This window comes from Stegodyphus dumicola, chromosome 5 (assembly GCF_044657685.1).
Source record: "Stegodyphus dumicola isolate Sdum_Otavi_A_Nest chromosome 5, ASM4465768v1".
Taxonomy (NCBI): domain Eukaryota; kingdom Metazoa; phylum Arthropoda; class Arachnida; order Araneae; family Eresidae; genus Stegodyphus; species Stegodyphus dumicola.
This window is the reverse complement of record NC_140772.1, coordinates 143,620,109-143,647,081: the sequence shown is the minus strand read 5'-3', so window position 1 is coordinate 143,647,081 and position 26,973 is coordinate 143,620,109. Positions and strand designations below refer to the sequence as shown.

General features: G+C 32.2%; 1 protein-coding gene across 3 annotated transcripts in view; it reads left to right on the top strand.

Moving 5' to 3' along the window:
* The window catches only part of Uba1 (ubiquitin-like activating enzyme 1), a 123,084-nt gene extending 109,184 nt beyond the window's left edge, over positions 1–13,900 (top strand). For all 3 annotated transcript variants that reach the window (XM_085817143.1, XM_085817145.1, XM_085817144.1), the window contains exons 22-27: positions 361–632; positions 3,403–3,507; positions 7,039–7,122; positions 7,216–7,316; positions 7,400–7,571; positions 13,643–13,900. In XM_085817143.1, coding sequence (XP_085673269.1) covers positions 361–632; positions 3,403–3,507; positions 7,039–7,122; positions 7,216–7,316; positions 7,400–7,550 — 713 coding nt within the window. In that variant the 3' untranslated portion in view covers positions 7,551–7,571; positions 13,643–13,900. The remainder of the gene's footprint in view (positions 1–360; positions 633–3,402; positions 3,508–7,038; positions 7,123–7,215; positions 7,317–7,399; positions 7,572–13,642) is intronic.
* Positions 13,901–26,973: the final 13,073 nt, after the last annotated feature.

Sequence of the window (26,973 nt, the reverse complement as noted above, 5' to 3'; positions counted from 1 at the left end):
TGATGATAATTCCAAATCAACCTGCGTTATCAGTTTTTCAGAATATTTGATTTTGCTGAAGATAATTTACTTTTTAAAAATATTTACCAAATATATATTTTCATGTAATGAAATTAGATAACATGAGTTCAAATATATGTAACAAAATCTTTGAACTTTTCATAATAAATGGAATTACTTTTAATTAAAATTGTATGAAAATAATATAAATAGAATGAAAGTTTAGTGATGAGAAGATTATAATAAACTTTACTAGATGCAGTGTATTTTAATTGCAAGATTTTTCTCTTATTTTGTGCTGAATATTCCATTTGTTTTATTTTTATTTGTGTTACCATAAATGTTTCTTTTTTCTATTAGCTGATGTTGACCGTTTATCTCAACTTCAGAGAGAACTTCCATCTCCAGAAGAACTTAAAAATATAACTATTCAACCCATTGATTTTGAGAAAGATGATGACACTAATTTTCATATGGACTTCATTGTTGCTGCTTCCAATTTAAGAGCAGAAAATTATGGTATAGCCCCAGCTGATCGACACAAAAGCAAATTAATAGCAGGAAAAATCATTCCAGCAATAGCTACAACTACAGCAATTGTTTCTGGTTTAGTGTGTTTGGAATTATATAAGGTAATTCTTCATTTCATTCAATAATTAAATTTTGTAGAAACAAGTGCAATAATTTTTTTTTTTTTTTTAATTTTTCTGTCCCCACTTTAGAAGAGATTTGAGAGGCTTTAGTATATAGCACAATTAATTAAAAGAAAGTTCAATTCTCCAGAAAAATTGCTTAGCACTTAGTGCCACATCAGGAATTGTAGGCTTAAAGGTTGATGTTGCAGGCATCTTAAAAAAATTCATATTTGCAAATTATGAAATGCTCCTGTCACTTAAATTTAGCGGTGAAAAAGGTTCGGCTTTGCCAATAAGTGTGGATGAACACACTGTTGACATTTTATTATATTGGAAAGATTGCTAAAAGGAAATGAAAATTGAAAGAGTTCCAACAGGTGCATATAGTTCGACTATCTTAAACACAACTTTGACTGGCATCCTTTGAAAGCGCATAAAATTATCCAAAAGGGGCTGTAGATGAGGTTATTTGAAAGTTTTCTCTTCATTGGAAACCTTGAAATGAACAAAATATATCATAAATAAGGTAAATTAATCATTGAGGATTTTTTTTAATATAACATGAATTTTACATGAACGAAATATGTATGCAGTCATTTACTTTTAAAGATAAGGCCAGTAAAAATCATTGAAGAAAAAAAAAACGGTCAATAAGTTTCCACCGCATTTACGCTGGATTTACTTAGATAATAGTTGACTTTAGCATGTGTAAGTGTTAGTGACAGCTTGTTTTTATCATTAAAGCATGTGCAGTTGGTAAAATAAAGGCATTTAAAAAAAGTGCTAGGAAACTGCTATATAATATAATTACATTTGTTGACACTGAAGCTAAGAATGGAGAACTTACAATTCCCATCTCATAGCCCACGAAAAGAACAGCAACATTGTAGGAATATCGCTCGTTGCAATTAAAAAAAAAAAATACCTGATAGGCAGAAAGGGAGCAAGATCCAATTTTCAATTCCCAGGGGAAAAAAAGGCCCAGTAGTAGTTACAGTTATTATTACTGAAATAATTATAATGATTCTTTATCACTGTTATTAGTCAATATAAATAAGAAATTTTTTCAGTATGTAAATAATGCACAGATTTTAGATCAAAATTTAAAAAAAAATTATCAGTTTAAATGTAATTGAGATAATTATTTATTTTCATATAATTATAATTAACTATAATGATAAGCAGCTTCTTGATTTTCCAAATATTGGAAGATGATTTCTAATATTCAGGAGGTTTTAAAAGTGGGACATATATCATGTTAGTAGTCCAAAGGGTTAAGTAAATGGAAATGTAGTTACTACTTCCATTGTTAAAAATAGGTGTGAGAAAAATTAAGTAGTTCATGCACCTGCGAGCAATTAATTGACAGTTCTCAAAACAAGCATAAGGCCTTCCAAAAATAAAAATTGCTAGACAAAGGATGCATTTTCTGGTTATTGTAAATTGATCTTGTGAAGAACAAATATTTTTCTTCTTCTTCAGACCTTAATAAAGCTTTTTGAGGTACTTACGGAAAATCCCATCAACCATTTTTGCCTAATAAAGAAAAGACGCCAAACTGCGATTTTTCACCAAAAATGGAAAAATCTTCTACAAACATGCTGGGTTTGGTGTAACCTTGATTACACATGTTTGTTATTATTCTTGAGTAAAGACTCCCTTTTTGTTCCCTCTATCACGCATTTTCGAGGGGAAAAAATGATTAAAATTTGGGACCTGCCTACTACCGAAGTGCATGCTGTTGAATATTTCCTAAGTTATGGAATCTTGCCAACCTAAAAAAAAAAATGTGTTATGGCCATGAAATGGCACTTTATTTAAAAACTGAGAAGCAATGGCGTTGCAACATTAAGGCTTACACAAAGCGAGTGTCGATTCGAGAGGGAACATTGTTCGAGGATTCTACTATTTCATTTTTGACTGCACTCCGATTCACTTATAGCTGGCGCAATAAATAATAATATAATAAATTTGAAAGAAAAATAAAAATAGAACATTAAATGGTTTTTTGTTTTGTTTGGCGAAGTTGGTGCCGTGTCTTGTGGTTGGGATTACTTTTTTGTATGTTCCATTTTGCAGTGCAGAATTAAATTAATTCATGTTTTGCATCAATGATTATTGATCTGGTTTAAAGTATTAAATGATTAGGGAAACTGATTGTTTTTGTGTTATTGAAAGGTACAAGTGATAAACTTTTTTTAACATGCATTTTTGCATTTAAGAAATAACTGAACTTTCAGAGATTAATTAGTTACTATTTAAAGTTATTTCATTATTGAAAATATATTTTTTACTACATATTTCTATTTAAAAAAGTCTTTTTGTTTAGAAAATTCTGCCGATTTCTTAAAATAATCTGATTTTTTAGTCTTGTAGGTTGGCAAGTATGCAGTATCTGCCTTGCTTCCATTCTCGCAGTCACATGTCATTTCTTACAATTTATTTGATACTTTTAAGAGATATGATTTACCATCCATAGGACACAAAAACTTTACCTAAATGCTCATGCAGTCCGTGAAATTCGCTTGTTTCCACAAATGCTGAAGGAAGTAGCATAATAATTTTTATATTTCTGTGTAGCAAAGCATAGTTAGTCTGAGTAGCATTGGACTATATAATACTGAACTAACAATGAACTTTATAGAATTAATATGAAACATTTTTGTAGTTACTACTATAAAATTTTCTGTAACTGTACTTAGTTTTACAAATTTTTACTAAGTACTTTTTTGAACTAAGTCCATCCTAATTCAGTTTCTTATTTCAGTTGGTTCAAGGACATAAGAAATTAGAATCCTACAAAAATGGTTTTATTAACTTAGCTCTCCCATTTTTTGCATTTTCTGAACCTGTACCTGCTCCAAAACAAAAGGTAAATTTATGGAAGTGCTTTATAATTATGTATTCGAATATGTGTAAATCATTATTACAAACCTTTTCTTGGATCTTGTAAAATAATATTTGGATTGATTGCATATTATTATTATTATTATTATTATTTAAGGTGGTTTAAATAAGATTGATGGCAGAACATTTTGTACCAGCATATGTATATTATTAATCAGGCCTTTGGTTATGTGCAAGCATAATATGGGATAGCATTTTTCATTTTAAAGTCTAGAAAATTATAGCCATGTAAAAATTTGTTTATTAGGTTTGTGTTGTGCTTTCATGTTACTTATATTTTTTGTAAAAAAGTAGAATATTTTTAAGTTCTGAGCAAGTGAGGTTATCAGAATAAAACTTGTGCCTTTAGTTTACTTACTCAATTTGAAATTTGGTAAACATGTTTGCTTACGGTTATGTAATTTTTTGACAGTTTGTTTGAAATTTTACTTCTTTAGCCATTGCAGATCAGCGATTTCTTCGTGCTACAAGCATCATGTAAAAATATCTGGTATTTTGTAATTTGCATTGTCTGCATTCTCAAAATTGACTGGTTAACATTTAATTCTTTAATTGGGTAGTTACATGTTCCTGAATTTTATTGCAATCCAGTAAGCATATCTTGATTTATTTAATTTTTTTTTAAATAGAGTTTGTAAACATTCGCAGAATGACAATTACCACTGATAGCTCTTTATGTCTGGAATCTTAGTTTTAACAATTGGCTCTTTTTTAAAATAAGAGTAAGCATATTTGGCATGTTGTCTATTTTCCCGTCCGCCCCTTTTTTTAACAAAAAGAGTTTTTTAACTGTATGGGGTATATTTAGCGGCTTCTAATGTGTTTAAAAAAAATTTTATGTGTTCTTCATATTAGGAAAATGAAAACTGGCCATCCTTTTATTTGGATAATTTGAAAAAAAAAGTTCAGTTGAAGAAATGAAATTCCCTCATATTAAATATTTATTTATCCTAAAATAATTTAAAATGGGATCAATTTTTCTAGTTAATCTGAGTGATTGAAATTCTTTTGTATTATAACTGTGAAGCTAGATTTAAGTTAATGTTTATACATATGCTATGTATTAGTTGTAAGCAAACTGCGGTTTGCGAGTTACATGAAACTGAAATAGGACAAACATAATTTTTGGGGGGGGGAGATGTACCGATATACTTAGTATCAATTAGTAATTTCCTAAATTGTTTTGTGTACATAATAATCTGTCTTATAACAAACTGTGCCTCATGTGCTAATCACCATGGTTACAAAATAATATTTCCATTTCTGTGAATTACAATAGCAGCTATGTTATTTTGAGAGCAAAGAATTGCTGTAATATCAGTACAAAAAAAATTTTTTCTCCTCTTAGGTTTTACTTTATTTCAGATAGTTTTTCTTTCAATGTAGTTTGTGTTTTAATAGCCATGATCCGCATGTTTCACAAGCTTTGGTATTTCTTCTAGGGTACTTGCTTTCCCTCCGCCCAGCTTGGATAAATAAGTATTAAAACTTCTCGCAGGGTGGGAAAATGTGGTCTGCATTGGAGCTGTTTCAAATTGAAAAAGTGTTTGAGGTCTTGTGGATTCATGAGTAGACTTCATGAACTGAAGATTATTCATGAACCCACAAGAAATTTTTCACTTAGATCTCTCGCAACTCTTCCATGTCCATCTGAGCAAGTTGCACAAGTCTGTATCAACAGTATATGTGTGAAGAGATAGGAGTTTGCTACTTGACAAAGGACACAAGACTGCATTACTGTCAGATTCGAGTGGAAGATTTAGAATAGGATGCCACTAAATAATGAACGCAAGATTCTTCACATAACAGACAAGTGTGATCTGAAGAAACAATGGCTATTCTAGAAGACAGGCTTTGCATGAATATATGGGCTCGGAGTTTATGATGAGCAACACGGTATCGGTTCGATGGAATCAGCCTGCGATTCTACAGAGTAATCTTCTTCCCAGGAGAAAGGAACACAGAAGGTACATGCACTGCTGATACAATGGGAAAATTGTAGATGAAAAGAATCCCATAATTTAATGAATGGAAACCACCAGTTTTTCTCAAGTTTTTTTATAACATACATACTTATAAGTGTCGTCTTAGTTTTGCTTTTTGGGGTGCAAATATAGGATTGCCTACAGGTTCAGGTGCCTATTGTTTTAGAATTCATGGTGCCATATGTCTTCAAACAAACCACCTTCATCCACCTCATCCTGATCCAGAATGGTATGCTCAGCTATATAATTTATGTTTGGATCAAGCCTTCAGAATGAGAATGAATGTACTTGGAAATGTTGCTGTAAATGCTGAACTCCTGACACAGTTGGATGCAGTTTTCAGGAATGCAAATCCATATGCAGAAACCCGCCAAGATGTTAAAAAAAAATTGAACGAACATTACGAGAGCAAGGTGCTGAAACTGCTGCTGCTATCCATATGTGCTTCAAGAGCGAAAGTGTTATTACTTGTAAGCACAGAGGATGTTACAACGCTGCTTCAAGAGTTCAGATGGTGTTCCTCCATCAAACAGAGATACTGTAATACTTGCAAAAGGTGTTGGTCGCATTAATATCAGTACTTTAAATCTTAACTTGGAACTGATGACTATGTAATTTTCTTTCCTCATGATTGATCAAGTATTCAGAGTTAAACAGCAGTACACAGATTAGCAGTTTTACAGTGACAGCATTTCTCTACGATAACATTGGTACAACCCTTATTTGTATGACCGAAAGTTGTTAATTCTGCCAAAATAAAGCTGAAACATATTCCATATTAAAATGTTTTTATACATTGTCTTTTCAGATGTACATAGAGCTTATAAATTTTCCTTTGGCTGCAGCTTACTAGTTAATTGTGTTATTATATACATTAACATACTTTTAAAGGTATCTTTGAATGAAATTTAACATAATGCATATATAAAGCCCTGCCTCTTATTGTCATGAGATTTGGCTACAGTGCTATGTATGTTATTTTATTTCAGTATCTATACTAGTGTTTCATTTTTATAATACATGTAATATTCTGTAGTTTAAAGTTTTTGGCCAGATAGAGATCACAATGCAATTGTATTGTATTAAATATCCTTTGGTATACATTACTGTTATGAAACATAAAACGTCAAGATTATTTGTGTAAAACTTATTTTTAATTTTCTAGGAAAATGTTTCATGAAAGCATTCAACTGTAATAATGTACTGTTATGACACTAATTCAAAATAAATTTTTATTGTGTTTTAAGAAATCCATTAATATTTAAAATGAAATATATTGCTTACTTTTATTGAGATGTAAGTAAGTTTACTAATGTGGATTTTTTGCTGTACTTAATTTTGTATATATGTGAGTGGAAAATTGACATTTTAAATACAAACTGTAATTACCTTCATTTTATAAATCAAGCCAAAGAATGAGAATATTTATTTGGAAGAAAATAACTGTTGTGTATCATATTAATTTTGAATGAAAAAAATTATTGTTCACTGTAAGATTTTGTGTTTTACAGTATTATGACACTGAATTCACTTTATGGGATCGCTTTGAGGTCCAAGGTGAAATGACATTACGGGAATTTTTGAATTACTTCAAGGTAAGTTAACTATTTTATATGGGAAGGGTTATGTGTATATTATTACATGTTTATATGTGCATACAGTTTAATGTGTATATGTTTTAATTTTAGAATGAACATAATCTAGAAATTACCATGTTGTCACAAGGAGTTTGTATGCTTTACTCATTCTTCCTACAAGAGCCAAGGCGACGAGAAAGACTAGACCTCCCGTAAGTTCTTCCCCTCTAATTTTTGTACAAATGTTTTTCTGATCAAGGGTAATAAAACTGAGATATTTCGTACTTCATTATAGGATGAGTGAAGTTGTTCGGAGAGTATCAAAGCGTAAAATAGAACCACACATCAAAGCTTTAGTTTTTGAATTGTGCTGTAACGATGCTGATGGTGGAGATGTTGAAGTACCATATGTCAGATACACTCTTCCTCAGAATGCGAGTGAATAGAACTGCACATAGTTTGAAATGGTGATTTTTCTATTAAGTGTTCTGTAATTTTTCTGTTGTAGGATAACTGCAAGATGCAAAATTTTGTATTCAATTCATAGAATATGTATACTGTTGCATTTCAAAATGTACTTATGGGCATCATTGTGTAATGTTTTTTGTGGATTTCATTATCTTTTATCATAATTGTACATTAACATTCGCCGTTTCTCTTCTGAAATAGAGCTAACAGTAAGCTTAACAATCATCAGATTAAACTAACCATGAAGGTGATAAATGAATTATAATTGGAAATTTAAGTAAGATAGTTTGAAAAGATCAATTAAGTAAGATAGTTTGAGATTCAATTTAAGTAAGATAGTTTCAAGGATAAATTTAAATAAGATAGTTTGAAAAGATTAAAAAAATTCAAAAAGATTTAAGATCCTTTATAAATAAGAATACAGTAAACACTTGGCAAGTATGAAAAACTGTGTAATTTGATTTAAAAAAATTTTTTAATGTATGATACATATAACATGGGTTAAACAGAAAATAGCTTCTTTTTACTATTATGTATTTCACATTCAAAATTTATTCCTCAGAATCATTGCTTGCAAATGAACTCGGTTATTTGAAATCATTTGCCATTGACCGAGGATTTTATTCCATGGTCTAAAGCCTTTAAAGAATTTTCTGTTTTCCTTCAAAGACATTCTGTTAGAAATAACATTAATAACCTTGTCTTCATCTTTCTCATGGTCATACAATTGCATGGTTTCTTCAGAAGTTTAATTTTCATTTTCTCATCTATCAATAAAATTCATGGTTCATTTCTTAAAAAATTTCGATTTTGAGGCAATTTATGGCATATCGTATCAATGTGATTTAAGATATATCGGCCAAACTAAGAGCGTTTAAGTTTCATATCAAGGAACGTGAACATCATGTCCAGAAAGGTGAAATTAGCAAGTCTTCGGTAGCTAATAATGAGAATTTAATCATAATTTTAACTTTGAGTCTGCAAAAATAATCCCATTGGCGAATTAGATTTTCTTAAAGCTCTTCACATTCACAAAGATTTAGTGTATTTAGTTAATGACATTAAATCCAGTCTATTCCTTCCTAAGGCTTTTTAAAGTTTTTTTAACTTCATTTTTCAGTTTTCATACTAATTTTACTGACAGATGGCTCTACTTTCCTGTTTTACTGCAGTAGGATATAAATAGGACTGTTTAACCTCAAAATCAATTAATTTTGTTGTCTAAATCTACACCAAATAAAAGTTTGTTTCTTTATTAAGTTTCACTTTGGCGTGTTTCTCTCCTAGTTGGATAAAGGTAATGATGTGCAAATATGGCATTAGATAACATTCATGATTTGTTAATAGAAAAAGTAGTGGCCAAAATAAACTTGTTTTATATGGTGATGCTTGGTGTGTTATGGAATATAATTAAACTCTTCCTTTTTCATTCTACAGTTTCATATATATTAAATAACCATGTATAAAGATGGGTTTGGTATGGTACTTAAAGACTGGGTCCATACAGTAAATAAACGTCCGTAGGTTCTTTGGAATCCATGTATGCTCTTCAAATGTGTTTAATTTCGGCCAATATCAGCAGAAGATCCTGACTAATAATCATCTGAAATTTCTGTCTCTCTTTATGACTGCCATTTGAGTGTGAATTAGCATTTTGGAGAAGTATTTTTGGCGATTCACTGACAAATATGGTTATCTTTTGAATGGGTACATGGGTTATGATGTGTTCCTATTTCTAATAGAAACAGAATTCTGTGCAAGAAGTGAAACATAAGCATTGCGAAATTTAAATTTTTTCTCGTCAAAAGCTGTTAAACAACTTTTTGCTTTTGAGATTGGGAATAGTTGGGTGTTCTACATTTGATGACTTATCAACCTTTAAGCGATTTTAAGATCAAGTTCTACACAAAACTTTTAATTCGCAGGTCTGGAAATATTTCGATGAATTTTTTTTAAAAATATAACAGTGATATATTTCATTAAAGTAATGGTAATTATATTTATTTAAGAAACATTAAAATAAAGTGTTTTTATTTTTCATTTTATATAATTAAATTGACATTACTTTCCATTTACTTTTTTTGAGGTACTTGAAGGCTAGATTTATAGACCCACAATTTTAAGATTCCAGAAAAATGTGACAAAATGAAAAATGTCTTCATGGTATTAACACATAATGGATGTATTTTACAGAAAATTCGTGATGAATTTCTTACTTCTTGGAGAAATTTTTAATGAACAATGAAAACATATTATTTGAATGTTTTACTTCTGATACTAGAAGTCTTTTTCTTAGCATGTTTATATTCCCTTTATTTTTTTCTCTACTTTTTACTGGACACTAGCATGGAAAATGTCAAAAATTCAAAAATGCCTATGATCTTATCACATGGACAGAAATTTGTTGAAAGGAATTTTTCTATTAATAAAGAAATTGAAAACTGACAATTTAAGATTCATCTTGTATGGCTCAATGCATTAGACGCATGGTTGGCACTAGGCATTTTCACTCCTGATGACTCTCTCTGAATCCTGAATTCTGCTCCCACTGCCTGTCCTAAATTCTAAAAGTTCTACCACACCGTCTGTGTAACCGGCACTTACCATGTATCTTTTTATGTTTATTTTGAATGTTCATAATACTAAAGAAAAATTAAATTCGCAGTTTTTCCTGCACGTTCTAAATACATTTATTTTTTTAGAATAACAGAAATCTTTAATTAAATCCAAAAATTCTAAACTGAAGAGGAAAACATATTGAAGAAACTGAATACAAAAAGAAAAGAGAAAGAAAATTATACTGCAAAGATATGTACAGTTATTATTATGTAAATTAATCATTTGTTTATACACTCACTTCCAAAAGCTAAGCACGAGGATGTAAAGTGAAAAAAAAAAATACTGCTTTGATTGACACAAAATTCAGCAGGAAAGTAGTATATATATTTATGCATAAAACAAAATCAGTAATTATATACAGAAATCAAAACAATATTAAATTTTTGTAAGTTATCAGATAATGACATATTGGAGACTTGCACAGAATTATGTATAAAGTGAAAATAAGCAGCATAAAAGGGGAAAAAAGGACATTAATAGGGTATGTGGCACATTCAGATTTCCAAAACTACATATGATGATGCTTGAGACAAACTGATGAATCGTTATGATAGAAAAAATGAAATTGTAATGTCGCTTGTCAGAACATTTCTTGAGCAACCCAGAATTACTAGCGCTGATTCTGTTAATCTAAGAAAACTATCTGATATATCTGATGAAGTTATCCGTGGATTAAAATCTCTTGGCGAAAAGGCTTCGTCTAGAGATGTTTGGCTATTTTACTTTTGTTAGAAAAGGTCAATCCGGAAATGCGTCATTTATAGTCACAAAAAAAAGTTTACACCTTGTGACCATGCTTTCAATTAGGTGGTCAACCACCGCAGAATTAAGCAATTACCATTCTTGTAGAACAGTTTCCAGCTCAATAAGAGTGGCTGAAGGTGGGAAACGTGAAGATACAGCACAACCGAGAGCATCCCAAAGATTTTCAATTGGATTAAGGCCAGGCGAATATGGTGGCCACGCCATACACACAATCCCTTCACTCTCCAGGTAGTCATCGATAATGTCAGCTCTATGGAGATGTGTGTTATTGTCCATTAAAACAAAAGTAGGGCCAATTGCTGCGGCGTACAATTTCACAGTGGGTTCTAGGACTTCATCTCGATATTGGACAACCATCAAAGAACTCCGTTTGAAGATGTGCAGGTCGGTGAGGCATCCTAATGAAATCTCTGCCCACGCCATAATGCTTCTGCTTCGGAATGCGTGATGTTTTGTAACCGATTGCGTGTTCGTTGTTCACGGCATATCCTTATGTGCTTGTCATCTGGCTCCAGAGTGAATCTTGACTCATCAGTAAACATGACACTGCCCCAGTCAGACACATTCCAATTGACATGCTCCCGGCACCACTGTAATCGTGTCCCTCTTGATTGGACGGATAGAGAAACACAAATTCGGTACCCGGGCATACAATCCACTCATGTAATCTTCGGAGTAGCTGCAGATATTGCCTTACGAATGGACGCTGTAACCATAGATGTCACACGTGTGGAGGTCGCTCTGTGATTCCGCTTGGGTACAATAGCAATATATCGATCTTCCGTGGGGGTTGTAACCCTTGGGCGACTGGCTACTGGCATTCGGACAACTGTGTGGTTTGGAATTGTTTCCATAAACGTGAAATTACAGAATGATGAACGCCAACATCTGTGATCGACTGTCCTGCTTCAATGCGCCCCGTAGCATGCCAGTGCTCGAAATCTTCCATTCATCTTCTGGAACTCATAGAAACACGTATGTCTTGAAAATAAATTGCACAAAAGCTTTAAACACCTTCTATCAGCACTTACAATCAACTTCTGTAACCCTTCATAAAGCTGGCTTCTTATAAGATTGCCTTTTTTGCATATTTCTTGACGTGAAAGCGAGATTGGCTGTTACCTAACATATTTGCATACTTCCTTTGCAGCGAGTTGCATCCTCTTCAATTCTGATTGGCTTTCGGAAATTAGCATTTTCATCTCTGTGCTTAACTTTTGGAAGTGAGTGTAATAGCATCCTTTACTATGACTTCCTCTTTCTGTTTCCTCACCAGTGTGCAAATCGGTTAGATTGCTTTTAACCCTTTTCGGCACGCTACCTTTAAAATCCGAGTTTTGATTAAAAAAAAAAAAAGTAGGCAATCTAATTAGGCCTATAGGAGTACACAAGTAAAATTTTGTGAGCATAGCACTTATCGTTTATTTCTGTGGTCACACTGATTGAATAAAGCTTCGAGAAAAGTGCTGAAACGAACATCGTTGTCAATGAACTGGCCGACGAGATGCGGAGAAACAAAGAATACCGACTCTCAGTTGTCCTAGATCATTAGTGAGCCCAGCCTGGGCACACCTAGGGTTCGCCGTGGAAGATTTCTTTGAAAAATGAAGGTCTTAAAAAACTAAAAATGGCTAAAATATATGGACTGTTTTGTGTTGAGCTGCAAATCTACTATAAATAAGTTTCAGAGTAACCTATAAATCCTTTTTCATTCAGTTTTTCTGTGCGTACAGAAGGAAATTTTTAGGTGCGTCCATACTGCTGGACACACTGTGCCGCAAAGGGTTAAACTGATGTTTTTGGATTTGTAAGACAGACCTCTGCTTGTATGTTACACTAGTTCATCCTAGCTCTGATAATTTGTCAGTATTTCTTATAATTTGTCAATATTTGTTTTGCTCTGATAATTTGTCAATATTTCTTATAAGATTGCCTTTTTTGCATATTTCTTGACGTGAAAGCGAGATTGGCTGTTACCTAACATATTTGCGTTATCTGTGCCAACATTTGAATTTGTTGCAACGATAGAGCCAGCTTAGATTAAAATTGTGTAGTCTGATTGTTTCAGTTTGAATTTGACTGTTCCTGTTTAACTACACTACTATGGACTGTAGTTGATATTGTTAGCATAAGAACATGCCTTAAGCTCTTGTTAAATAAATTTATGTAAACCTTTATATGACTTTGTATTTACTTTCAGATATGGCAATAACTTGCTTCATGTCTTTCAATGGTTTAGAACTGTTTAACTTTTTCCAGATCAAATAAAACCTCACATATACATTGTCGAGAGATTGGCAAGTTAGAAGATAAAGCATACAGAAACTAGTGGGAACTTTGGTTTGCATATTGAAACAAATTTCTAATTGTTAGAAAAGATGCTGAAAGAGAAAGAAATGGATATAAATTAGCCAAAATGTCTGGGAGTCCTTCATTTTAAAAAGATACAAATATTTGGTTGTTTGTTATTGCTACAAAACATAAATGTGTAATTATCTTAATATTGTTTAAGAATCAGTGTCATAAATTACATGTATTTTAAATTGTGAAAAATTATATTGAGATTTTAATAGTGCTTTTTTAATAAATGTTTTTAAAAAATAAATAAAATTGAATAATGGCAAGTCTATAATGCTTAAAAGTTTCTAATTACCTATTGTAATAGATTATCTAATTTCTTTTTCAGGATAGACAGAAATACTGCTGTTTGCCATCTCTGGATTTGTAACACCAAACATAGGACTTTGGTTTCAATAAATAACTGTTCCTGTGGAAGTGTGGATATTTAATATTTTTGTCAAGCTTATTCATCTTTTTATATCCACCAGATTTTATATTTATTTCCATGCTTGTTTAAAAGGCTAGCTTTTTGGCCGAAGTTTTCTAAAAAAAAAACTTATGTTATAGTAACTTGCTGTCTTAACTAATAAATTTTTCATCTTTTTTTTTTTTGTCTTCTTTTCAATTTATGTTATGCCAAAACTTTTAGAAGCTAAACTATTAATATATAGCCCAGAATTATATGTTTTCTAAAAGTTATGTAACATTCAATTCAGACTTTTGTGAGAATTCCTCCCCTCCCCTCCAAGTTGAAAAGTTAACATGTATAATGGTAGTGGCTCCTTTATGCCAGGACATCTTTATCACTGTTGCTTTCTAAATATGTTCAATTTGCATAAATGTAACAATATCCTTCAATGGCACACTCTTATGAAGGTATCTTAGCTAAATACGGTGAAAGGAAATGTTAATGCATATAAGAGTTTACTCACTTTGTTACCCACTTTTTGCTCAAAAATGGTTGATTGGGGGAAGGATTTGCATGACTTATATTGGTGGTCTTCCAATGGTAATTATAAAACTTTGGGACTCCTTCATCTCCTCTATTGGTTTTGTAAGTCAAAATCGAAGAATATACTGTGTAGACTGCAAAATTAAACATAAAAATTTTGTTTATTTCTCCTGTGTGTGTTATCTTTGTTATCTGTGCATAACTAAGGAGATGATGTTACTTCTCGCCATATATATATGCGGCTTAAGTGTCTGTTTGTCGTCTATAGTTTATTGGTTGATTGTGTAACTGTACAAGCCGATGGGTTGAAGTTGCCAAGGCACAGGGTTGCCGTTTCAATTAAGACGTAGACAATTTCCTGTAAAACTTGCCTTTGCTATGACCAACCATAAGTCTCAGAGCCAAACGCTAAAGTGCGTTGGCATTTTTTTTTACCTGAGCCTGTATTTGGACACGGTCAGCTTTATGTTGCCTGTTCAAGAGTTCGTGAAAGAACAAACGTAAAAGTAAAAATAATTGATGGTCCTCTGCAAGGCGAGCTTAAAAATGATGGAAAGATCTACACAAGAAATGTTGTGTACAAAGAGAAATCTTTGACATGTGAATTAACATTTCATTATTTAAATCACCTTTATTGATTGAGCTAGCGGTGGGCTCTTAAGAAATAGAATGCCAGTGGTTTCCTTCATTATACTCTACTTTAAGCAACTAAGCAAGTAGAAGGGGGAAACCACGTGGGGCAGTAAGCAAAGGGGCATCCTTGCCGCCTAGCCTGGATAATTCAGTTTAAATTAGCAGACACCTTTGTACAAATCATTTTAATTACAATTTATAATATCTAGAACAACGGTCATTTCGTATAACAGCCGGGCGTTCTAGTTATGATATAAACATACATCCTTCTAGAGGCCGAATTAATGGAAATTCAATGGTTATGTAGAAATGATCTGCAGCTACTTAATGGTTGGATAAGTCAGCAGGTTCTGTGGACAAGTAAGAATAATTGTATAAATGACACCCAACATTCTGGATTCAATTAATGAGAGTACGATGTTTATTAAATGAATTTAAGAAGTTTTTAAACATAAAAAATCAACTCATTTTTATCCTAAAATGTATTTTGGTGCGTAGCGTATTTTCATTATATCTTTAAAATTCTAATTTAGAATGTAATTGTCAAGAGCTGAATTCTAAACATCAGTAATATACTAAGTAATTATTACGGTTATTAATAAATCCTTCTTATAAAGTAATTGCAAATATTTCAAAAAACTTTGTCTGAATGCAAATATTTCTAATTTTATATTAATCAAGATCACACACGATATTATTTATTTCCACTCCAATTCTTACCGTCAGCTCTAGTAGAAGTTACAAATCAATTATATTTAATTAAGGAATGACCATCTAAGTTTAGAAACAGCGTACTGTAACAGCAATTCAATTATTGGCACCGTATCTTTCATGTTATTCCTGATTGGCAAGATTCATGATTTTTAAGGAGTATTCAGTTATTGCTAGTAACTTCACTTGGAAATCTCGCTTAAACTAGGTTAGTTGCTTATTTGAACATGGGAGCTATTTGATTAAAATGCTTTCACATAGAACCTAGAAATCTACGAAAACCAATCATGCAGCCTGTGTTAGACTTCGCAACAAACAATTAGTATTTAACAATCTTCAAATGCTAGGCAACTGGTGAGGCTCCAATTAAATCCAGGGGTGTTTGTGCTCTGGGGAAACCCAGGAATTTTGAACTTTGATACCCGGAAATTCCGGGGATCATCGTTTAGAAGGAAGTAGGAATAATAATGAATTATTTATTTTGGTCTGGGTAATTTTGTTTGCTTTGAAAGCAGAAAATGCAAGGTCAGTGTGTATGGTGAAAACCTTTCCTTTCTTTCTCCAAAAGCAGTGATAATGCGTGAAAAGGGGGGGAAAACTTCTTTTTTGTTCTTTCCTTATTGCGAGTTATGACTCATTCGCCCAGTACTCGGACATTCTCTTCTTGATTCTTTTCGGCAAGTAGGCGCGGCAGAAAAAAAAAGGTCGAGACTTCGTTCGACCAGATGTGCGATCACGTGACTCTGGGTTCAAAGGTCTTAACTCTCCTGGACGCCTATTCTATGATCACTGGATCTGTCTACAACTTAAGCGAACAATATTGACTCAAAGAAACCAGTATGGACAGCCATCAACAACTTATCGGAAAAAGCCATTCTGTGCTCCTCAGTTGGTGGGCTGGTGGGTCCATTTAACTTTACTGAAAGGGGACAAGGCTTCAAGGAGCTTTAAACCAATCGCAGTACAGAGGAGTGACGAAATTTATAGCGCACGCTGGCTGAAGTTCTAGGAATATTCTCCCATTATTTCACCAAATCGCACGCTGCATTTGTAGTTCAAAAAAAATTGCACAAAACAGTATTATGACCAACACGCAGCAGAATATACTGCTATGTTATCCGTTTTTTAAGGGGAAAGTTAACGCAGGAATTTAAGACTAAGAAATATAGAGTGATATGGGATACCATGAAAGCAACGGTAAATAGATAAGAGTAAATGAATTAAGCTTACTTCAAATCTTTTTAGAAATAAACAATTTGATTCATTTAAATTTATAATATGATTAACTTGCATTACAATCTAATTGCAAACTAAGGTTTTTTTTTTTTTTTTTTTTTTTTTTAAATATGCTTACATTAAGCTGTTTTCACGCATTTTATTTTGCATTTAATATTAGAAAAATATTTCTTTAAGAAATTAGAAAGAAAATATTTCTTCTTTATTTTTATTTTCTTTTTCTATGAAAATTATTTCTTTCAGGAAAAGGACTAAAATTCATTCACTATTACAGTACGGCCGATTGCTGCTGCATTCAGCTATCAGACACGCATCAAAATGTTTTATTTTAAATAATTTATTCTATAATTAACATGAAAGAAAATATTTTTTCAATATAAAATATATACCAAAATTATACTAATCTATCCTGTATGTGTGATTAATTCTTATTGTAATTTTTGTCACATAATTACTAATACTTTTTTTTTAATATTACATTGCAGTTAAATTTAATTTCTTATATACATATAAACTGCTTATTTAAAATATTCTTCCTTCTCAAAAGATTTTATTCTGGGAAAATAATTAAAAGATAGTAATATTATTTTCACAATGAAAGTACCAAAGTAAAAATAATCAATGTACGACGTATATAGGAAATTGAGGAACAGGGTTTAAGATGAATCGTTCTTTGACAAAACGTTTCTTTGACTTTTCGCGATAATTTAAACTCAGATTTTCGTTTTTTTTTTCCTCAAAATAAATAAAAATTAATTTAGCGTGAAAAAATATTTTCTTTACCTTTACACAAAACGATATTCGCGTTAATAATATTGTAACTAAATGCACTTAGATAATTTCATATAAGAATGCAGCGGAATATGCTGCTGTGTTATGTGAAGGAAAATTCCGTTTTTTAAGGGGAAACTTAACGCAGGAATTTAGAGCTAAGAAATAGAGAGTGATGTGGGATACCACAAAAGCAATGGTAAATATAGATAAAAGTAAATGAATTAAGCTTACTTCGAATCCTTTTAGAAATAAACTATTTTAATCATTTAAATTTATAATATGATTAATTTGCATTACAATCTAACAGCAAACTAAGTTTTTTTCTTTTTTTTTTTCCCCCCATGCTTGCATTAAAACTGTTTTCCCGCAATTTATTTTACAGTTACTATTGGAAAAATATTTCTTTCTTAATATTTCTTCCCCTTTTTTATTTTCTTTTACTATGAAAATTATTTCTTTCAGGAAAAGATAAAATTCATTCGCTATTACAGTATGGCTGATTGCTGCTGCGTTCAACTATCACACATGCATCAAAATGCTTTATTTTAAATAATTTATTCTATAACTAACATGAAAGAAAATATTTCTTCAATATAAAATATATAACCAAAATTAAACTAATCTATCCTGTATGTGTGATGAATTCGTTTTGCAATTTTTGTCGCACAATTACTAACACCTTTTTTTTAATATTCCATTGCTGTTACGTTACTTGAATTTTTTATATATATAAGAACTGCTCAGTTTAAATATTCTTCCTGGGTTCAAAAGATTTTATTCTGTGAAAATAATTAAAAGATAGTAATATTTTCACAGTGTAAGTACTAAAGTAAAAATAATCAGTGTAGGTCTCTTGCAGTTGAAGTCCTTGTCAAACTAGCGTTTCGACAAATTTTAACTAGAAAACTAATAATAATTAATATCTCTTTTACAATATAAAAATGAGAATGCTATGAACAGTATTTTTTGTTTGTTTGTTAAATTTGCAAAGAAACAATGATTTTTTAATACTATAATAGGTTACAAAAGTACTATTCCATGAACAAACTCTCAGTCTTATAGCATTGTTACTTTATAGCATAATACAATAATAATGCAGTATATTTCTACTAACAAGCCCACCAGCTGCCGAGCGGTAGAGTTGCTGAACGCAGGTAGTTTGAATCCCGGGAACGAACTAGCCGGTGTTTTCGTGGCTTTCCACATGTGTAACTTGTATACGAGCCAGTTTTCCTTAGAAAGTCCTCACTTAGAAACCAGTTTTAAAACGTAATAAAATTACACACACACAAAAATAATAATAAATAAATAAATAAATCTATCTGAAAGCCTTCAGATTTTATATTACTTCCAAAGGGCCATTATTTAACGTTTTGCATGTTATCTTTATTTATTAAATATCATGTTTTTCGCACTTAAACCATAAAATTCAATTCAACAGCAATATCATATAATTTAAAAAAAGCATATCTTTAGAGTTTCCGATACATAATCTCCCACGCTAGAGATGAAAATGTTTTTTTCTGTACAATGTTGCCATTGCTCGCTTTGAAATCGTTGAGTTTCCTAATCAAAAACTCATAAGTGCTTTACAAAATATGAAATAGATAATAAAACAAATTCTCAGTTCTAAATTTGGGCCTCCAGATGCCTATGTTAGGATGGAGGATTACGTTATTCAGAATTTCATGGCTCTAGGTAGCGTTGTTTTATCACTGCGAGAAACATTCATACATTTTGCAGATTCCCCATTATTTAATTTCTTTAAATATAATAGAGTGCGATAATACTTGGTGGCAACGATTTGAAAAGTGGAATGCCACAAAATGGCAAAACGAAATTAACAGCCCCTTTGGGCTAAAACTTATTTTTGAAAGTATCACATTAGTAGTAGTACAGCTACTGAAAAAGATATTATAAAGCTATTTTATAGGTTTATAATTTTTTTAAATTTTTATTTTACAGTAGTGTGAATTTCGCATAATAATGAACGACATTCCTTTTTGTGTTCACAGTATTATTCGTAAGGTATTCAACTGTTAGATTTTAAAGTAAACATAATTCTTGCTGTACATAAATCGAGTAGAAGCTTATCAGATGTCTATATTTGTGTTAAATAAAGAAAGTTTATGTGCTTGATAAACTTATTATCTTCTACATTTTTAAAGCATACAATTACAATTTATATCTATAATTTCTGGAATAGTATAAATTTTCTTTCAGTAGAAATTGCGTTCTTGTTTTCTGAATGTGGCTCCAAATGCTCTCTCAGTTCATCGCAAATTAAAATAACTATGAATTTTGGCAATCTGAAATACGCAAAGAAAACATCTTTTGGCAGGGCAAAAGCATCAATATATTTTCTATAAATTCGCCACCGATTCAGAGATCTACGACCGTATTCTTCGTTTAAATATGAAAAAATCAGCAGCGAAAACACATACAAAGCCATTGTCTACTTAGTACGTCAACTGCACAACCCCTGTTTGATGACGCGGCAACACTTTTTCACGCGCTTTCGACAACTTCCGTAGTCAGAGAATATAGGATGTCGGGCAGGCCTGTTTTTAACTAGCATCGACATCTGGCGGCCCACAACTTGCTGTTGATCCTGGCGTGGCGCCAATAAGAAGAGAAGGGGGATTTTTCGCCGTATTAGCTATTTGTCATTGATCGCTTCTCAACTTTTTTTTTCTCCGCTGTGTCAAATTTTCGTTTCGTTTATTAGAATATTTTTTTATTTATGTACGCAAGAGAATTTCACTATGAAATGTCTCGATATAAATAATGATATTATACAATTAGAAGAAGGTGTCCGGAATGCATTTAGCTGGAATTGGATTGAACGGAGAGATGGTAATGGGGATACCATCGGCACATGGTGCAAGAAAATAAATGTTGCTGGACAAGCATATTGTGTTTTTTGTAACTCACTGCTGAAGTATGGTGGGGAAGGATTCAAGGCTTTCACAAATCATTCTAAAACTGTGACACATAAAATATTCAAAGTGCATTAGACATTCAATGACTTTAAGTAATTATGCTAATTTAAAAAATACTGATGACTTACTGGAGACTGATGCTCGGCCATTGGATATAGTGACAAGAAAAGCACGCCAAGAGGTATTAATAACTTCGTTTATCGTCGAGAATTCTCTTTCTTTCAATGTATTTAATTGAACTTTGCAAACAGTTGAGCCGCGATCAGACGGCACTAAACTCGTTGGAAATGTCCAGGACTACTGCATGTTATAAGATGAAATATGGGCTCGCAAAAACTATTAAGGAAAATATCATTAAAACTTTAAAGGAGACTACATTTTCTCTAAATTTGGATGAAAGTACTAGCAATGCTCAAGAAAGTATACTGGCAATATTGGTGCAGTTTTATGACAACAATCAAAATGAAGTTGTAGTTCATCATTTTGCATCTCTAAAGATGGAATCTTGCAATTCGGAAGCTGTTTTTAAAGCAGTTGTTAATACTATTGAAGATAATAATATTGCATGGGCAAACTTAATTAGTGTATTAATGGACTCATGTAACACCATGCGTGGAAAAAAAAAAGGGTGTTGAAACCAGACTACGATCAAACAAAGCACCCCACTTATTAGATATTGATGGTGACACATGTCACACAGCTAATAACTGTGCAAAAAAATTTGCTTCATGTTTTGATAGATACATAGAAGATTTGTTTGATGACATCTATTTTGATATGAAAAGCTGCAGTAAAAGAGAAAATTTTTTCAGAATCTGTGAATCCCTTGCCATTAAAAAACTTAAGCCCTTGAAGAGACCAGACCATAGGTGGGTGTACATTTTACATTTTATGTGTTTTAGAAAGAATCAAAGATCTGTGGGATGCTCTTATTGCATTTTATTTTCACTACTTGGATAAAACTGATAAAGGGGATTATTTTTCTTATGTTGAAACTGTATACAATAAAAGAAATATTTCTGCAGCTCAGAAAAAAATTGTTGAAGGGGTGTATTCTTACTTGCATTCCCAACAACTCACAAAGGATGCTTTAGCTCGGAAAAAAAGAATACTAAATGGGTTATTTGTTATGCAAAACAAAACTTTATTGCATATGGCATTATATTCAGCAGTATTACCAGAGTTCAACACATACATGTATATTAAATATACATGTATGTATATTAAATTATTTGAAACAAAAAAAACCAATGCTTCATTTAATACATTCCAGTATTTATAAATTGATGGCAAAATTTTTCTCTTTTTTTATGAAGTCAGAAAATGTAGAGTGCGCATCTTATAATGATTTATTAAAGGTTGATGTCACAAATCCAGAATTCCATCTACCTAGCAAAGTAATATTTACTGGTGCAGAAGCTTCCACTCTCCTGAAGAAATTATCAAAAAATCATCCAATAGCAAAAGAATTCCAAATTTCTCTGATGAAAGCTTATACTAATACAGCACAGCATATGAAACAGAAATTACCCCTTAAAAATTCATATCTAATTAGTTTTACAGCATTAGATCCAGAGCTAAGAGGTAAAACCAGTACAATATTAGCTTTTGAAAAATTATCATCTTTTATGTCCCATATTTTTAGTGATAATGAAAAGTCAAAAGTAGAAGCTGAAATAAGGTTATACCAGAGTGATATTGATATCACCAAAGAAATGCTCTACACATCTGATGAAAGTGGAAATCAAGTCAAGTGTACGATTGATAAATATTGGTCTAAAGTTTTTAATTTAAAAGATGATTTCACAAATGATTATAAGTATCCTAGATTGGCTAAATTGGTCAAAGCCTGCCTTAGCTGCTTCCATGGCCCATTAGTGGAAAGTGCATTCAACTTAATGGATACACTTGTCACTGACTATAGAACCTCTCTTAAGATTGATTCCTTAGATGCAGTGCAGACTATTAAATATGATTTAATGGCTTCTAAAGAAACCTCATGTGAAAAATATGGCTCAAAAAATCCAATGACTGATCCAATTCACAAAGATCTCTTACTGAATATGAACAGAACTCGGAAAACATCAAGAGGACTTAAAAACATTTATTTCAGATGAGTCACCTATAAAAGTCTCTGGAAAACCTTCTACATTAGCAGAAAAGCAAACTGCTTCTACCTCTGCATGTGCAGTACTCGAGGAAATTTCTTCAACTGTAAATGAGGAAAATAAAAGTCAACCTTTCCTGCAATTATGAAGTTCACCACAAAAGAAAGACAAGCTTACAAACATCAGAAAAAAAAAAAAAAGCAGCAAAATTAGATAATTTTTTTTAAAGAATTAATTCAGGTAATTTAAAATATTTACATAAAATGTAGTAGTTTATATGTTTGAAAATTTATGGTTAATTTTGCAAAAAAAGTAATTCATTGAACTTTTATAATTAGATCATTCAATACTTCATAATTGTAATTTTCATTTCTCTCCCCCACCCCTTCTCGAAACTCCAAAATGTCGGTAGTAAGTCTGTAAAAGTTTCAGGGGATTTTTCCGGGGTCCCACAAACACCCCTGTAAATCTCCAATTTAATATTTTATTTGTCGGAAGAAGAGTTTAAATCCAGTGATACTAGGTTTGTCTTACAGGCTCAGGATCAAAACGATTCTGCAATTGCCCGAGTTGTTGACTTGTGAATTAAGCAGATGACTTTTAATCTTACGTTTTTAGTCAGAAAACGTATTCCAAATGTTTTGTATTGCACGACAATGCATCTTTTCATTGTTCAATAACCAATCGGAGAACCGCTTACGTTCCGAAAATAAGTATGTGTACTCAGTCGTCCTGCATGTTCTTGAAATTTGTCTTGTGATTTTTTTCTTTCCCAAAAACTAAAGTTGCCTCTCAAAGGATTTTGACATTGAAGAAACAAAAGGGGTAGGACATCTACTTTTAGAGGCATGTCGAAAATAGATCTCTACAAGCCTTCTCTTTCATTACATGCATTCGGACAAAAAGTTGCATCAGCGTAAATTCTATAATCTTATTTTATTACATTCCGATTACTTTATTAACATACAGTGAATATATACCAAATCTTTTATTTCAGCTTCAGTAATTCGGAATTGTTGTCGGAACTAGGACTTAGAAGATAGTCAAATTGAATATTTTAATAATCCAATAAATTCAAGGTCGAAATTTCAATATTTTATTTTCGCAGGGAGGGGACATTTTTTCAATTTCGGTCCATTATATTAAGTATATTTGCTTCGATTCTTTATTTTTTCCATAAAAGCGAAAATCTTACGCACGGTATGCATATAACGTATAGCTTCAAATTAAAATTTGATAATATACAAGTTGGTTTTAATTAAAGTTCCACTTTGAAACGGTCATAAAAGGAAAAACTACTGAATCAAACTTGGTAACCGTGTAAAGGAGATCATGGGAACTTATTTTCCGTGAAAAAAAGGAAGTTTGAAACCTCACCACCAGGCAGGAATTGGCGCTGTATGGAATATTGTTAAACAAAATATGGGTCGGAATCTAACTTAACCTTTTGTTACACGATTTTAATGTGTTGTATACACTTAAGAACTTTTGAAGTAAGCAAATTACCATTTAAAGGTGTTAAATTCGATAAAAGTCGACTGCGCGATTGTGTAAGAGAGATATTCCTCCGGGAAAACCGCGAATTAGCGATTAGAAAATGTGAGATCGCAAATCACTCGCACAAGTGCGTACAATCTGGAAATCGTTTTCTTACAGATCGCTAATTTGTAATTTTTGAAGCCTGAATTCGGTCCTAAAACATGAAGATACTGATTCAAAACGCTTTTAATCGATTTGGGACAAAAAAAAATCCCTCATGTTATCTACCTAGTTCCATTGCATAGTAGTCAGTGGAGTCGGAGGATTTACAGTGGAATGATAGCTAGTTTCATAACTGAACCATTTTTCTCTGAAGAGCAGTCGACAGCTGGACCACTGATTGCAGCTCGCTTAGAGTCAATGTTAAAATGTTTGGTGATACATGAACTGAGGTAACATGGCATTTTAGATACTAGGACTTTTGTGCAGGGCTGCGCCCCACCTCACATGTGTCGCACAGTTACTTGGGCAACATTTCACGAATGAACGTCTTATAGGACGACGCTTCCCCATTTCCCACCAGACCTCAAACTCTGTGGCTTTTGGCTATGGGGTTATCTCAAAAGCACTGTTTATGATGATAATCTAAACAATTTGGCGGAAATGAAAAATGTGATACACTGACATGTCCGTAACATTCCTCGTGATATTCTAAGTACTGTTGAGAATCCTGTAACAGGATTTAACTTGCTTTCGGAAAATGCTGGGCGCTACATTGAGCATGCTTTGTAACACGTTTCGGAAACAATTAAACACATTTTAAATCGATGTTTTCATGTCTTATTTCATTTAACAATATTGCATACAGCGCCATTTTTTCCCTGGTGGTGAGTTTTTGAACTCTTTTTCCCCGCGGAAAATAAATTCCTATAACCTCTTTTACACGATTCCCAAGTTCGATAACCGTTTGTTCCGGTAGTTTTCCTTTTATGACCATTTCAAATTGAAATTTTAATTATAAGCACCATGTAAATTAAACTCTAAAAGTTTGACAGTTTGGTTCAAGTCCCAGCTTTAAAAATATATAAATATAAATTTTTATATTAATTCTCTTAGAAAGAATGTTTTAAGGAGCTAATTTTTCTCTCGCGTCATAAATTGTATAAAAAACATGATCTTTAACATGATTTTGATTAATTCAGAAGACAAACAACAATAATCAGCGTTATATTTACAAAATTTTCACAAGACTAGTTTCGATGGTTTTACCGAACCACCATCCTCAGCTGCAAAACCGCAAATGAACAAGATAGGAAAAAATGATGATTAGATAAGATAAGAAAGCCTGGACAAGAATAAGCAAGTGGCGCCATCTGTTGGTGAAACCAGAACTAAAACATAATTTCTTTAAAGGCCGAAGGCAAATTTGGATTGGAATTAGGATCGTTAACTAGAACAGAAAGATTTTTATGAATGTGAAATGCCTCTAGAAAATCCAGTTCTCCAATGGAAGATGTTTTTTGAATAATTTTGGCAGCAGAAAAATTGAAAGTGTGATTTTCGGACCAACAATGTTGCGCAACAGAAGACTTCTGTGTTTCCTTTTTTCTAACATATGCCTCATGTTCCTTGACGCGAAATTTTGAGGCTCTCTTAGTTTGGCCAATGTAAATTAAACCACACTGGCAAGGAATCCTATAAATACCCCAGGAATTCATATCCGGAATGGAGTCCTTAAGTATGGAACTTGGAATTTTATTGATGGGAGAATAAACAACCCGAAAGTTAAATTTCTGCAAAATATGTGCAACTTTATAGCTAATTGATGGAAAGAAGGGAATGGCAACAGAATTTTTATAATCTCCTAAAACAAGAGTGTGCCTTTTAGTGTGTTGAGATGAGAATTTTTTAACTGCTTGATTAATAATGTTGGGTGAAAAGCCCCTGTCAATAGCTATTGCTTTTAAATAATTTAGTTCTTCATCAAGGGCTAGTTTGGAGGAGCAAACTTGAAGAGCACGGAAAACATAGGAATAAAATGAAGCTAACTTTTGTTTAGTCGGATGACATGATTTAAAGTGTGGTGGAAGGCAAACCGATGAAGGTTTACGGTAAACTGTAGTACTGAAGTTGGATGTGTTACGTGTGACCAGAATGTCGAGAAACGGAAGAGAATTGCAAGTCTCAAGTTCAAAAGTGAACTGAATAGCAGGATCAATAGAATTCATTGTTGAAAGAACTTTATTTAAATCATCTTTATTACCTTCAAACAGGGTAAAAGTATCGTCTACGTAGCGGAACCATGCCGGGAAGTTTAAAGTTTCAAACAATTTTGATTCATAATAATGCATGTAGATATCAGCCAGGATGGGACTGAGGGGGCTTCCCATGGCTAATCCCTCAGTTTGCTTGTAATATTTATTTTGGAAAACAAAATGTGTTTGTTTCAAACAGAGTTGAGTGAGAGAAATTAGCTCATCAATTTCGATGCAAGAGAAATGAATTGAACATGAACTCTATAAGCTTCGTCTGGAACTCGCTAAATCATATCCAAAATTCACTGTCCTTGAACAAAAGTCTTGGTCTAGAACGGAGAATGCAGTTAACCGTCATAAAAACACCCTTGCTGTTAAATTCGAAAAACTCCTTTTACAGTCTTCCAGTTCAAGTAGTTCAAAAAATCTTCCCATTGTAAACATCAAGCCAACAGTTAATATTTCTAATGTTAGTCTTTCAGAAGAAAAAGAGAGAATTCTAAAATATAATTTTAACTTCTCACAAACCTGTAAACCCTCAATTCCAAAGATTTTGGCTCCTATCGAAAAAGCTTTCAAGTTCAGTA